Source organism: Grammomys surdaster, unplaced genomic scaffold (assembly GCF_004785775.1).
Source record: "Grammomys surdaster isolate TR1022 unplaced genomic scaffold, NIH_TR_1.0 404, whole genome shotgun sequence".
Classification (NCBI taxonomy): domain Eukaryota; kingdom Metazoa; phylum Chordata; class Mammalia; order Rodentia; family Muridae; genus Grammomys; species Grammomys surdaster.
This window is the reverse complement of record NW_021604823.1, coordinates 51,890-68,217: the sequence shown is the minus strand read 5'-3', so window position 1 is coordinate 68,217 and position 16,328 is coordinate 51,890. Positions and strand designations below refer to the sequence as shown.

Here is a 16,328-nt window from a genome sequence, read left to right as displayed (position 1 = left end):
TGTGCAAATTTGGTTTTGTCATGGAATATCTTGGTTTCACCATCTATAGTGATTGAGAGTTTTGCTGGGTATAGTAATCTGGGCTGGCATTTGTGTTCTCTTAGGGTCTGTAGGATGTCAGTCCAGGCTCTTCTGGCTTTTATAGTCTCTGGTGAGAAGTCTGGTTTAATTCTTATAGGTCTGCCTTTATATGTTACTTGACCTTTTTCCCTTACTGCTTTTAGTATTTTTTCTTTGTTTTGTGCATCTGATGTTTTGATTATTATGTGACGGGAGGTATTTCTTTTCTGGTCTAGTCTATTTGGTGTTCTGTAGGCTTCTTGTATGTTTATGGGCATCTTGTTCTTTAGGTTAGGGAAGTTTTCCTCAATAATTTTGTTGAAGATATTTACTGGCCCTTTAAGTTGGGAATCTTCATTCTCATCTATACCTATTATCCTTAGGTTTGGTCTTCTCATTGTGTCCTGGATTTCCTGGATGTTTTGAGTTAGGAGTTTTTTGCATTTTGCATTTTCTTTGACAACTGTGTCAATATTTTCCACCGTATCTTCTGCATTTGAGATTCTCTCTTCTATCTCTTGTATTCGGTTGGTGATGCTTGCGTCTGTGACTCCTGATCTCTTTCTTAGGTTTTCTATCTCCATGGTTGTCTCCCTTTGAACTTTCTTTATTGTTTCTATTTCCAGTTTCAGATCCTGAATGTTTTTGTTTAATTCCTTCTTTGTGTTTTCTTGCATTTCTTTAAGGGATTTCTGTGATTCCTCTTTAAGGGCTTCTATCTGTTTACTTGTACTCTCCTGTATTTCTTTAAGGGAGTTACTTAATTCCTTCTTATAATCCTCTATCATCATCATGAGAAGTGATTTTAATTCTGAATCCTGCTTTTCAGGTGTGATGGGGTGTTCAGGGCTTGCTATATTGGGAGAACTGGGTACTGATGATGCCAAGAAACTTTGGTTTCTGTTGCTTATATTCTTGCGCTTGCCTTTCACCATCTGGTTAACTCTAGTGTTACCTGCCCTCACTGTGTAAGACTGGAGTCTGTATTTCCAGTTATCTTGCTTATTGAAGAGCTCCTCGGAGTCCAGATGTCTCTATGGTCTTATGCTCCTAATCTCCTGGGTGGAAGAACTCCTGGGACTCAGGCCACTTCTTGGATCTGGAAATCCTTCTGCTCTGAGTGCAGTGGCTCCTTGGCTGCTCTGAGTGCAGTGGCTCCTCGATGACTCAGGATTCAGTTTCTCCACAGGAGAGGAGCAGACCAACTCTGTGTCTTCTCCAGCCCAAAGTACCAGGCAGGGGCGGAAGGGAAGTGGAATTCCGGAGGGGCGGGGTTTGGGTAGCTGCTATGCCCTGAATGTCCCTGGCTCCCAGATGTATCTCTGGGGCTTAGGGAGTGAGATGGAGTTCTTACCAGCTGCTCTAAGTGCAGTGGCTCCTCGATGACTCAGGATTCAGTTTCTCCACAGGACAGGAGCAGACCGACTCTGTGTCTGCTCCAGCCCAAAGGACCAGGCAGGGGTGGAAGGGCAAGATGTGAGATTCTTAAGATTGGCCTTTATCATTGTTGTAACAATGATTTGTTCAGTTTCAGTGCTGAGAAGTATGTTATGGTTTCTATACAGAATATTCTATCTCCTCTGTCTGCTGTATTAAACTGTGTCTTACAGTTTGGAACTGTTAGCTGACAGGTATTTCAGAAGCATTAAAGCACAGTTCCTATGCCTGTGTGCAGATGTTTTCAGGGAGTATACCAGAAATAGAATTGCTGAATCATGGAGATACAGCTTTACTAGATCATGTGTAACAGTTTTTTCATTTAGCTAGCCTTGAACTCTTCTGATATATTCCTGCCTCCACCTCCCAAATCCTGGGATTACCAGTATATTCCACCATGTCTGGTCAACTTTTAACTTCTAATATTTGGAATTTCCAGACTTTTTTTAATTTTTAAAAACAGGATGCTAATACCAGTGTATCATTTTATAGGTTTTTGCATTTGTATAGTGAAATCAGCCTTTTTTTTTTTTTTCACAGATTTAGGCTTTTGGGTCACTTTGTAGTGCTATTAAAGTTCATTTTCCTTTTTTCTTTTCTTTTCTTTTTTTTTGTTTGTTTGTTTGTTTGGTTGGTTGGTTGGTTGGTTGGTTGGTTGGTTTTTCGAGACAGGGTTTCTCTGTGTAGCCCTGGCTGTTCTGGAACTCACTCTGTAGACCAGGCTAGCCTCGAACTCAGAAATCCGCCTGCCTCTGCCTCCCAAGGGCTGCAATTAAAGGCGTGCGCCACCACAGCCTGGCTCTTTTCTTTTTTAATACTACTAAGTTGTCCATTTCTTTTTGAGGGGTGAATTTCTTTTTATATATCCATTTTCTTTTTTGTACTTGATGTTTTCAATTTTTACATATCAATTTTACATATACATACATATTTAATAAATGAAAACTTTAATTAAATTTATAACTCCTAGAAAATTGTGATTTTCTTATTTGTTCTAGAGAATTTGACTAGAAGTGATTTTATGCTTAGTATGAAGTTGGTGTCCTATTTTTCCCTTAAGAATACCCAATGTGCCAACATCACACATTAATATTCCATTAGTTTCCCAGTACTACTCATGGCTTTCTTTTTACATTGCAACCTTAAAAGTGTGTTAGCAGGTATGTCCAACCTAAGGCTCACTGGAGACATTTGAGAGCTATTGGTGTGGCTCAAGAGAAAGTCAGATTTATGTAAGGCTGGGAGTAGGATGGATTCTGGGTTGTGAACTTTGTATATGACAGTGTTGTGTTAGCAATATCAAAAGGTTGGGCACACCTGTATGAAATGGAAACTTAAGGGCTCTTTGTAAAGTCAGTTGGATGGTGTTTTGTTGGGGCAAACATGCGAAGGCAAGTTTTGTTAAAGTGGACACAGGTGTGAAAGACTAAGGCAGACTCCTGAAGGAACATGTCACTGAAGCAGACAGACACGGGAGAGGATGTTCTATTAAAGCCAGCACATGAAGGATTCTTTGCTAACAACACACATGTATTGGTCTATCTTATACTGCGTAGTTAAGCTCCATTTGTCAGGACTCCTTCCACTCGGGCTGATTGGATGTACATGCTAAGGCAAGACACGTGCTAAGAACACGTGATGTTTGGAGGGTATAAACAGGACTTGATGGAGTGACAGAGACAAGCTTGGCTTGCTGGTTCAGCTAGCTGTGCAGTGTGGGTCTCTGGTCTTTTTTGGCACAGCCAAGAACTTCTGGTGGTTCTCCTGGTTCCTCCTGCTGCCTTGAGCCGATGCTGAGGCCTGGCTGTCTTCACTAGGTCGTGTTGCTAAGCCGACTGTACCGAACTGGACTGCTGCTGTAACTGTGAAGTGTTTGTGAGTGGATCGAGCTGCCGCTGCTAACTTGTAAACTGAACTGCCAATTTCCAGACAACACAGAAGGGAGTTGCTCCAAAAAACCTTTCTAAATAGGTCCCTTCCCCTTCACCCCATCCTTTCTTTCCCACTGCCTCTGGTGGGTAGTGGGCTACAAGGGAGGCTAAAGTGTTTAAGAACTATCATTAAAAGTAAGGTTTGAAAAAAATTAAAGTTAACACCTGTAAGTCTTAATATTTAGTTCTCTTTGTCCTGTGGTTTTCCAGTAGTTTCTCTATTCCATTCTAATCTTAGAAGGGAATACCATGTTGTTTTCACTTTACCACATTTAAGTGAAACATTTTTTTAAATCATCTATATTTAGACTCAAATATTGAAAAATCCTTAAAGCTAGTGCAGGCATACAGAATAGTGGGACTAGATATAGTATAGTCAGAGCAGATAGCATCTGTGTACACAAGGATGTGCTTGCTATAAAGCTGGCAAGACTGAAATAACATCATGGTCATGGTGACACTTGATTCATTGAGAAAATTGTTCCATTTATTAGCGACATCTCTTAAAGAGTTTCAGAAATGAATTGTAATTTATAATTTAAAAGATTATGTACTCCAGACATAGGGATTTTGAGTTCTAGGCAAAGTGGATTTACATTTATAACAATATTCTATCTTTAAAAGAAGAGACAGAGATGAGGACTTGGGGAGATAGCTCAGTAGATAACATGTCTGCCATGTGAGTATGAAGACCTGAGTTCAGATCCCACCTCCTATGTAACATTGAGGTGTGGTAGCGTATGCTTATAATGTCAGCACTTGAAGATAGAATTAGTAGAGTCCCTGGATCTCAATGGTCAGCTAATCAATCAGTGAGCTTCAGTTTAGTCAGAGACTGTCTCAAAAAAACAAGATGGAGAGCAAGAGAGGAATTCTACATCAACTTTTAGCCTCCATGTGCTCCATGTGTGTAACACGGGTATATACCCACACAGACTTACATTAGAACAGGAGAAAATGATTGTAATTATAGTATGGAGTTTGAACCATTTTAAAGATTTCTTAAAATGGTGAAAATGTAAACTTTTGCTTCTTAAAAATAGCACACATAACTTCAAAATATGAGCTAAATACATGAGATGACATTCCATAATTGCCTGTTTAGGTAGCATGAGATTAATTCTCTGAGATTTTTTTTTTATAATTTTCATAACTAGTCTACTTTTAAGGAAAACGTATAGTCAAATTTTGAGCTGTATGTGATCCATGGACCCTGTACATTTTTTTATTTATAGTTAAATATAAGTCGACAACTAGATTATTTTTAGTGTGTCATAATTTTTAGTGCTTTAGTGATATATATCCCAGCTAGTGTGATTAAACATGTCTAATCGCTTGAGAGTTTTTCTTTGTTAGCAGTTTAGGGCCTTTTGAATATTTTGAAGTTGTCCCTAGGCAGAGCTTACAAAGGTGCATGTACAATGGGTATTTTGTTGCCTGATAGTGGCAGTTTGCGGCAACACTTTTTTGTTATGTTAAGAGCACTGCAAGACTATGATGAACATGTTTTCTGAAGAAGATGGATGGGGTTCTTTAGACAGCCAATTGATAAAATTTTAGTTAAAATGTAGGCCTCTAATGATTTTCATACATCTAGTTTTATGAAATTTTCACCCAAAAGTTTTCTACCTGAGAAAAAATTCCTATGAAACATAGGAATAAGTTGGGGAGCAATACTATACAAGTAAGGATTCTTTTTTATTTATTTTTCTTTTTGGTTTTTAAAAACAGGGTCATTGTCTATGTAGCCCTGGCTGTTCTGGAACTCATGTAAACCAGACAGGTCTCAAACTCACAGAGATCCACGTAACTCTGTTTTCAAGTGTGGAATTTAAGGTGTAACCCAGCCAGGTGTGAGTTACTAGTAGTTCAGCCTTGTACTTAGTACATAGATAACACTTGTTTATAATTGGCCTGACTAGGAGTAGATTTTGAAATTTTATATTGGTTGGTGCTCATTGCTTTTATTCATATGAGTCATAGAGTTGTGACGCCTAGCTTCACTGTTTGGTAGATGATAGATGTGAGTGGTAGAGCTAGATAGCCAGGGTGATGTTCTTTGAGTGGCCTGCCTGTCTGTTGCAAATTCTAGATTTCATGATAAATTAAGCTTTAAATAACAGGTTATTTTAATCCTGGAGAGGCAGAATATATCAACCAACAGAGAACATGAGAACAGTCATGAACATTTGAGCCAGTCTCAAAGGGAGTTAACCAAGAAACTGTGGATGTGTCTTGACATTTGAATTTTCATAATACTCCATTGTGATTAAATACCTTGAAGCTGCTGATAGATTAGTTGTTCCCACTATGATAGGTAGGTTGTTCTCAGTATATCAGAAGCTATGGTTCAAGGATATTTTTCCATGCATGCACTGATGAAGAACCTGCATCCTCATAAGATCCTAGCTTCATTAGTTTACTTATTTTCTGGTTTTGTGTTTCCATGATTTGGGAAGAGAAGAGGATCTCCCCCATGAATATGCCACCCACCTCATACATATTCATAGAAACTTCTGTATGGCATATATTTTAGAACTGCAGTGCTGCCAACTCACTTGTTTCAAGGTTTTTAATTATTAATAATTTTATTCGTTTACATTTTAAATGATATCCCCTTTCCACTTACCCTTCCCCTCCTCCCATCACAACCCTCTCCTCTTCCCCTTTGCCTCTATGAGGGTGCTCCTCCACTCACTCATCCACTCCTGGCCTCACCGATCTAGATCTAGCAACCCTCTATGCTGGGGCATCAAACCTCCACAGGACTAAGGGCCTCCCCTCCCATTGATGCCAGATAAGGCAGTCCTCTGGTACATATGTATCTGGAGCCATGGATCCCTCCATGTGTATACTTTGATTGGGGGTTTCGTCCCTGGGAGCTCTGGGTGATCCTGTTACTTGATATTGTTCTTTCTGTGGGGTTGCAATCCCCTTCAGTTCCTTCAGACCTTCCCCTAACTCTTCCATTGGGGTCCCCGGGCTCAGTCTGATTGTTGGCTGTGAGTATCTGCATCTGTATTGGTCAGGTGCTGGTAGAACCTCTCAGGAACAGCCATACCAGGTCCTGTAAGCAAGTGCTTCTTGGCATCAGCAGTAGTGTCTTCTTGGCATCAGCAATCGTGTCAGGGTTTGCAACTTCGCTTTTGAGACTTCCCAGTCTCCCCTCTTCTTTGGAGTGCTTGCTTGCTTTGCTGCATAAACTTTCTTTAAACCGTCTTGCAACTGGTGTATTTGCTTCCAAAAACATTAGAGAGACCACATACATGCCCCCCCCCCCCCAATAAATGGTCATAAGACTTGGATTATGGAATATTTCCCCTTGTACACAGAAGGAAATAATTGTACCCCCTCTGCCCCCACTAGTGGTGAAGTTTAGAATATCTGATTTAAAATCTCATATCCTTTGAACTGAATTTTTTGGTTTTCATGATGGAACTAGATTCCAATTTTTACCTTCCTGTTTGTATAAGTCGTTTAATTTCATCTTTCTATTAAAAACTATTTTTAAATACTATGAGATAATTTGAGAGAGTGTTACAGATCTTACATGAAATTAACATGATTTTATAGTGCTTTGTCTACAAGGATTCAGAGAGCCTTGTTTTATATCTGTGCATTATCTGTATGGTGCTGTTATAGAAGAAAGCCACTCTTACTGTAAATAGGAAATCAGACTGTGGAGAAAGTCCCAAATATTGATTGCTCTTCCTGCCTGCTGCTTAATTTGTACAAGTATGGTAAAAGGAGAGATGAGATGTTAGCAATGTAAAGAACTGTTAAATAATCATAGTGGTTTAATAGCATAATGCATTTTCAAAGGATTTTACAAACTATGAAACCGTAGTGACACTTAAGTGACCACTTAGAACATTAAAAGAATTTCTCATATACAGAAGCCTGTTTATCCAATGTGAGCCAGTAGATTAGATGTGAGATGGTTTGTTCTCAAAGTGGTGTATCATTGGTATGTGAAAATTTTGTTTTACCTACAGATTCCTGCAGACTGGACAAATCCTTCAGGAAAATATCATATTGGCATTAAAAATGGTTATGACTTCTACCCAAAGGCTCTCAAGGAAAGGATACAGGTAATGACAAACTCAGTATCAGCTTGCAAAAGTATATGCTTAGATTGGATTCCTCCTTGAAGAAAAATGATACTCTCATGAGGTCTTAAATCTTTGAGAGACTTGAACTTTGAAAGACTGTTCAAGAGTATGTTTTTTGCTTAAAGTGGATAGTCTTGGGTTCATGGACTAGTTAGTTTAAGGAAGATTAAAGCAAAACTAAGCTAGAGGTTAAGCTTTTGTATTTTGCGGCAGGGTGCAGGTGAGCAGATGATGTAAACTGAGCTTTAGATTCGTTTAAGGACTTCCTTAAAGTATAGACCTCTATTTTTGTTTTCTTATTGTCTAGTCTTTTTGCTCCCAGTTTGTCATCATTTAGTATTATTCTGATAACCAGATGTAAAGCTATTGAAGTATGTGTATAAGAAACAAGTGTGGAACTAGAGAGTCTAGCAGGTTAGAGGTCTTACTGCCTTTGCATCAAACCATGGTTAAGTTCCTTCTCAATGTGCACACCAGATGACTCATAACCACCTATAACTCCAGTTCCAGGGGATTTTATGCCTTCTCCCGGCTTCTGTGGGTATCGCCGTGCATATAGTGCACAAAAATGACACAGACACGCATACATGCATATAGATGGGATAAACCGGATCTGTAGTTAAAACAGAGCTAAGTGTGGTTAGGAGTCTGCTATAAAGAGTTTCTCTTCAGTAGAACTTTCTTTGATGATGCAGATTTTTGAAGTTTTAAATATTTGCTTTATTAAGGGAACTGCTATGGGTATTGCATAGCGTCATTTCTGAACACTGTGACACTAATCAGTGATGTGAGTCCAGTACTTCAACAATGAAACAGTGTCATTCTTGACAGTAATCCTGCTGTGTGGTATTGTCATCTAATCACAGTCTATTCTTCCTTTGATATCCTTGAACCAGGACTTATTTAAATGCACATAGCTTTGATTGAATATGAACACACAGACATAATAGCATTTTTAATTTGGTGTATTAGGCGCAGTTTTGGTAAAGAAAATATCTACATGTGAATATACATCATATAGTTGAAGTAGATTCTTCCTAGATCGTCCAGTTTATTAGTTTAATGAAAGGATTCTTTTATCTAGCTGACTTTTGTTACAAGATACTATGTGATGAAGAATGGAGATAATGGTTAAGACCAATTTCAGAAGCATGGATCCCTGTCCAGTGAAAGAGTATGAAGCATCATGGACAGGAGAATTGAAAATATCTACCCTTCCCAATGAAGTTGTAGCCTGTCTTTAGTCATCACTTTGTACTGACCTATTTACATCTTCCAATTTTGTATGCATCCAGGATCATTATTTGTACTTTAAGTGACAGGGAATTCAGTTTGTTTCCTGATATGATACACTACATTTTGGAGAAGGGTGGGTATAAATTGAGGAATAACAACATAAAAATATTTTGGTATGACTTGATAAACTTGTTCTCCTAACCAACTTCATTTATTGATTCACTACTTTTATGTTCACTAGAAATGATTTTGTAAGCCTTTGTTTAATAACTTTGTTGTATTGGAATTGCTAGCAAGGCATAAACATAACCATGTAGGTTTATGTGACTATTTTGTCTGCCTGATTGTGGGGTGAATTTTTTGTCTCTGCAGAAAGAACGGAAGGAAAAAATCTGGGATCCAATTCACAGAGTTGCACTTGCAGAAGCTTGTAGAAAACAAGAAGAATTTGATATTGCCAACAATGGCTCTTCCCAAGTTGGTGCTACTCACTTTTATTTATGTGTTTCACAGAATTATATTAGTATTCTAAAGGATTCAGTAGACTGGATTTTCATAGGGATCATCCTATGACAATTTTTTCTCAGTGTGTTAAAGTTACCAGTTCTGACATCATTATTTATACCACATCAATTTGCATGTGTATTTATGAATGTTTTAAAACATAATCATGAAGTCTTTTTTATCAGCTCACATAGAAATTCCTCTGTACCTCTTCTTATCTACCATCTCAGTTGTCCTCCTTGAAATCATCATGATTTAGTTTTCTAACAGTATAGAATGGTATTCCTCTTTGAAGTTTGTAAAATGGAACCATGCAAAGTTTTATGCAGCTTTCTTTTGCCAGGAATGTTAGGATATTGTCTGTGCCCTGGGTATTATGGTTTATTTTACTTCTATTTTTATAGGTATACTACAGTTTGTTCTTGCACATAGGTACAGGCTTTTTTTTTTTTGACTGTTATGAATGATGTTATCTTAGGAGTTAAAGAGATTGCTCAGCAGATAAGAACACTTGCTGTGCCAACAATTGGACTGAGCATGTGGTCCCCAATGGAGGAGTTAGAGAAAGGACTGAAGGAGCTGAAGGGGTTTGCAACCCCATAGGGAGAACAACAAAATCAACCAACCAGATCCCCCAGAGCTCCCAGGGACTGAACCACCAACCAAAGAATACACATGGAGGGACCCATGGCTGCAGCTGCATATGTAGCAGAGGATGGCCTTGTCGGTCATCAACTAGAAGAGAGGCCCTTAGTCCTGTGAAGGCTCGATGCCCCAGTGTAGAGGAATGCCAGGGCGGGGAGGCAGGAGTAGGTGGGTGGATGGGGAACACCGTCATAGAAGCAGGGGGGGGGAGGATGGATAAGAGGGTTCCCCGGGGGGGGGGGGGGGACTGGGAAAGGGGGATAACATTTGAAATGTAATAAAGGAAAATATCCAATTAAAAAAAAAAGAACACTTGTTGTTCTTGAGGATGACCCAAAAATTAGTCTGTAACTCTAGTTCCAGAAGATCCAGTGTATTCTGGCTTGTACAAGTGTCAGGCATTCAGGTGGTGCACATACATGCGTATAAAACACTATACACATAAAATCAAAATAAATCTTTTAAAAAAGAAAAATATTATTTTGAATATTGTTGGCTATAGTTTTTCATAGACCATAATGATTATGCCAGTTTATATTCCCACCATCGGCAGATAAATGTACCCACTAATGTTTTTAAAGATTTTGTTTGTTTTTATTTTATATGTATGAGTGTTTGCAAACACCATGTGTTCATGGTGCCCTCAGAGGCCGGAAGAGGGTAGTGCATCCCTGGAAATTAAATTAATTTTGAGTTATCATGTAGATGCTGGGAAGTAAACCTAGGTCTACTTTACCCCCCCCCCCCCACACACACACACAACCCCATTAAAGTAGTTTATAGATGAAAATAAGGTCCTTTAGATGTTTTTGGTTTTATACTTTTTCTTTAAAAAGAAAAACCAAAGTATGTTTATCTGTTAACAGTGTTATCATTTAGAACTTACAACATTGAAAAAGCAAACAAGCTTCTCAGTGTTTTCAGCTTTCTGGGATTTTACTCTGAGATTCGGGGACAATAAATCATTATTCACAGGTTATTCTCAGTTTTCAAAGCTATATTTTAAACAATTCTAGCAGTTGTTGTGCTGTAATTTGAATAGCTATAATTCTTATTTAAAGAATAAAATGACCTTATGCTTAGTATGACTTAAAAAGAACTACAACGTTTGAAACTAGTCAATGAAAACATTATTTAAAACTTCAGTTTCTCAGTAAGATAACAGCTACTCATGGTATCAAAGATAGACACTGCTGATTTAAGGGCTTACCTTGCATTGAAATGTGTTAAACCTTGAGAATGAATTTAAGGGACTTCTATGAAATATACTATATATGTGAACTCATTAGTAAACATTTTGTCTTTATTATGAAAATAATGTGCTAATTGCAGCAACTTTGGGCAATCCAGGCATTAAATAAGTAACAAATAAAAAGTTTTTGAATTGTTCTTTTATTATGAATATACACTTTTCTTAATCAAAAATAGAATTGTGGACTGAGGATATAACTTTTAATGGTAGAGCACTTTCCTTATATATCCAATACCCTAGATTCAGTCTCCAACACTGCAGAAACATTTTGTTTCCTTATTATTTTTCCAAAGTGAAGTGATTTTTTGTTCTGTTTGTTTAACACTGTCTTTTGCCATATACAACTTTGAGGTATACAACATTTTATCTAATATTAATTTGTTTTCTGACTAATAGGCCAATAAACTAATCAAGGAAGAGTTGCAAAGTCAAGTGGAATTACTCAATTCTTTTGAGAAAAAGTATAGTGATCCAGGTCCTGTGTATGACTGCTTGGTGTGGCATGACGGTGAGACTTGGAGGTAATCTCAAGTATTCTGTAGATCATCTTTATTAAAACTGTTTTTATTTACCCAGAAGAACTTTAAACCCTCAGAGTTGTACAGTTTATATAGCAACACTAGTTACTTAGCAACACTATGTGAAAATCATACCAGCTTTTGTTAGTTGTGGACAAGCCTTTTGAACTTAGTATTTTTCACACTAAACATTATACTTATCTATTTTTTTAAAACTTACTTCATTAGTCACATTTTGGCAGATTGATCGCTGAGATATATAGAAATTCTCCTTGTTAAAACTGGACAATTTGGAAAGAAACCATAAATATTGCAGGACACTTATTAAAATGTGTTGAGAGTGGGAAAAAAAAATGGGCTTAGATGTTTTAAATAGAGATAGATCAGCTAAGTTAACTTGGCAAAATAACACTGCAATCAAATATTCAGTTCTAGGTTAGGCAAAATGATTTATATGTACAACCTTATTTCTTGGTAGGCTAGGCAGGAGGATTGCCACAAGTTGCTTAGTGAATATCAGTCCATTTGGGGCTGTGTAGCAAAACTGTCAGTAATCACCCAAACATGCACATACAAATATACAATAAAAAGTGTTGATCTTTACATAACATGCATTTCATCTGTGACTTTTAGATTCGTTTAAACAGTCTGATAATATGTTTAAAATATGTATCTTTTAATTTTTAACAGTAATGAGTAAAGAGCAGGTAGGAAGAAAACCATAAAATTAGGTGGAAATTTTATTTTGTTTAAAAAAATGTTTTTCTAAAGCTTTAATGTGACTAAAGTTTAAAGTTTATAGTCATGTGGTATCAGAAAGCTCCAAAGGCTGCTGTATTCACAATGGCGACAATAAAAATGGTAGCAGGAAGTAAGCACCTACATGTTTGAACCATCCTAAAACTAGACTACACTCCAACCCAAGCTTTAGTATAAATTTTTCACCTGCCCAGGTGATTTTCTATACCATCCGTGGGATCAGTGTCCTTGTGTGTGGTTTTAGCATTGACTTCTGGGAAACTTCTGACCTAAGCCTAACTGCTTACTCTATGAAACAAAGAAGTCTAGTTATCAGATTTGAGTGGTGGGAGAAGTAAGCAATGAGAAGATGACTGAGAAACTGTATTAATAGTGTGATCTTTAGAAAGAGGAGTGGAAGGATGCATTTTAATGCCTATTTCTCATTTCCCAACAGAGCCTGTATTGATTCGAATGAAAGTGGGGACTTGAGTAAATCTACTGTATTGAGAAACTACAAAGAGGCCCAAGAATACAGTTCTTTTGGCACAGCCGAGATGCTGAATTACTCTGTTAATATTTATGATGATGGAAACCTGCTCTCCATTGTGACCAGTGGAGGTACCTGTCTCAAATTTACTAGTGAGAGGTAGTCATGCAGTGGCTGAAGGATAAATTCCTGCAGCACAGAGTGAGGCTCTAGTGAATTCATTATAGAAATTTTTATTGAAGAACAAAGCCTAGAAATTCTGTGATTTTTTTTAAATTATATACTGTGTAGAAGTAGTTCATAAATAAAAACAAAACCTCAACATCTGAAAATCCATGAATAAATATGAAATGATTTTACTTGTAAATACTTACCTTTGAGAAATTCACCCCTAACTACAGATACTTATATAAAAAAGAATCTCACTATAGTATTCTATGTAAGTTTTTAAAAACTGGCTACTAGATATTTGAATTACTAGGTAACTATCCAAGTCAGATTCTGCATACTTATATTATGATGTAAAACATTACATAATCAATATATATCCATTATAAAGTGCTTGTATAAATTGGAAGAGCATGTTGAATAATATTGTGGGTTGTAGATAGACTTGGGTGTTTTTATGCTGAGACTATAACAACAAGTGGAAATACCATGCTGCTTTTAGGATTGGGCAGGTGAGGAGAAAAGAGAATGCAGTAAGTTATGACTGTGTTAAGAAGAAAGACCAGAGATGGGAGTTCAAAAGAAGATAATGAGGACATGATGTAATTAAAATATGATAAACATATACAAATATTATAATGAAATTTATTATTTTGTGTACTAACATTAGAAAACCCAATAACCTTAATTTCATTCTTCCAAGGTAACTATTCTTGATTTTCATTACTACATTCTTTTGACCATATGGGGATATTTGTGTTATGTTACAAGTGATAAAATAGTTTCAGTTTCCACATGATTTATCCTTTTTCCAATTACATAAATGGAATAAACTCAATTTTTATATGAGACTAACTTAACCTTATGAACTTTATTTCATTGCATATTAATTCATATTGACTGTCAATTCTATGGGTTATATGTTAAATAGCCATTTACTTTCAGTGAACCCTAAGTTAATTGGAATTTTGAATAATATAAATAATGCAGCCATGAACATTTTTGTGAATGTCTTGGTAAATATGTTACACGGCTGTTGGATACTGGGACAAAGGTGAGAGTGCTAAATTCATAAGTATGCTTCTGTTCAGATTTCTCTAACAAGAACAGTGTATGGTATATTCTAAACTGTTGTCAACCTTTAACATCTTAATTATGTTGCAAAGTACATAGAGATACTTCATTGTGACAGTAATTTGTAATTCTATGATGACTGATGAAACAAAACATGTTTTCATGGTTTCTATGCCTTGTGAACCTCCTTTTTGTGAGATGCGTTTTCACATGTTTTACACATTTTGCTTGGTGGACAGGGTGTCTGCACTCATTTCTTCCTTTGTTGTGTTTGGGAAATTTTTTTATATACTTTGAATATCATATTACTTGTGAGTTCTGTGTATTTCAAATACTGTCTTCTGTGGCTTACATTGTTCTCCTTACTACAGAGTTGTATCCAGGGTAGAGGAAAAAATAAACATGTAATAAAAAATTTATTTTGTTTGACTTAAACATGAATATATTTGAGGTAATATTAGATATATAATTGAGTTATATTTTTATTAAATTATTTTGTCATAATACACATGTTAAAATGATTAACATTTTCAAATGTGATGACATTTTTTTGTCATCTTATGCACAAACACCCTATTTCTGTCTATAGGAGCTCATGGAACCCATGTAGCGAGTATAGCTGCTGGGCATTTTCCAGAAGAGCCTGAACGGAATGGAGTTGCTCCTGGTGCTCAAATTCTATCCATTAAGATTGGTGATACAAGGCTAAGTACCATGGAAACAGGCACAGGCCTCATCAGAGCTGTGAGTGTCTAGGGGTTCTTGATGTAGATTAATAATTTAGGGGATTAGAAACTTATATTTATAAAATACTGCTTGTTTATCAAGATTATATTTAACAGTATTTTGATGTACAGAACAGTGTTTTTAGAAGCAAACCAATGCTGATTAATTCATCTTAAATTTTTTAAATAAAGCTGCTAGGTGGTGGTGGCGCTTGCTTTTAATCCCAGCACTGGGGAGGCAAAAACAGGCAGATCTCCAAGTTTGAAGCTAGTCAGATCTGTAGTGAGTTTCAGAACAGCCAGGGCTACACAAGGAAACACTGTCTCAAAAAAAACAACAGCAAAATTTAAAGTTAAAATTTGCCAGGAAATATAAAAAAAAATACTTCATATTCATTGTAGTATATCTCTTAGCAAACTTTTAAAGATAATTTTAAAAATATGTAACTTGATCCAATACTCTATAAGAAAATTAAAGCCCTTAGTAAATTTAATATTCTGCATATTTGTTTGTCATATAACTTAAGTACCTTTAAAATCTAATCAGAATCATTGTATTGCTTCTACTCATTTTCATCTATGGTTCTTATATTCTAAAAAGAATAGTTTCACTTTTAACTGCCAGTTTACTGAATTTGTTCCCCTGCTGCCTTTTGGCTTTAATTACTGTATGTCTAGAAATACCTTATAAGTTAGGATATGATTAGTCTAGACACTGTAGGATTATAAACTTTATTTCCTAGTTAATCTGTTTCTAAAAATGACTTCCTAAACCAGATTCTTAATGTTTTAATAGATGATAGAAGTTATAAATCATAAGTGTGATCTTGTCAACTACAGTTATGGAGAAGCAACTCATTGGCCAAATTCTGGGTAAGTTTGTTTTTGTTTTTGTTTTTTGGGTTTTTTTTTTATTTGACTGTTGTTACATCATAGAACCTACTTAAAGATGATCAAATGTTTTAAGTAGGTGAATTGAAATTACAATAAAATATAGCCAATGATCGGCAGAAAATTGTGTTTTGTGAGTTAGTCTCTCACTCCTATGTCATGTCTTTGATGCCAGATCTCATCACTGCACCTTGCCAGACCATTCCAAGCATGGTCACTCGTCCATAATGGTGGTTCTGAGACTCAAAACCTTCCAAGCCCTCTGACATTGGTCATTGCTTCTACATTTTCCTTTCCTTCCAGACAGTTTGGATTTGTTGGCCCAGGCATCACCAAAATAGCTCATTCACAGAGGTCCTGGAATTTCTCAGTGGTACTTGCCTGACAAATGCCCAGATGTGCTCCTTGCTATTGCCTTTAGTCTCTTGACCATATCTACAAACCTTTCTGTTGTTCCACTTATTGAGCTGCCCTGCCTCAGTCTTTGCCACTTTCTGTCCTACATTCCCTTCTTTTTTGTAATTTTGTTCTCTGACAAAGTGTTTCC

At 36.6% G+C, this 16,328-nt stretch overlaps 1 protein-coding gene across 1 annotated transcript in view; it reads left to right on the top strand.

Annotated features, from left to right (window-relative positions):
- Positions 1-16,328, top strand: part of Tpp2 (tripeptidyl peptidase 2) — a gene marked incomplete at its 3' end in the record, with an annotated part of 76,312 nt that overhangs the window by 14,467 nt on the left and 45,517 nt on the right. Inside the window, exons 3-8 of the mRNA XM_028781356.1 lie at positions 7,424-7,519; positions 9,149-9,253; positions 11,574-11,698; positions 12,891-13,054; positions 14,755-14,909; positions 15,687-15,763. Coding sequence (XP_028637189.1) covers positions 7,424-7,519; positions 9,149-9,253; positions 11,574-11,698; positions 12,891-13,054; positions 14,755-14,909; positions 15,687-15,763 — 722 coding nt within the window. The remainder of the gene's footprint in view (positions 1-7,423; positions 7,520-9,148; positions 9,254-11,573; positions 11,699-12,890; positions 13,055-14,754; positions 14,910-15,686; positions 15,764-16,328) is intronic.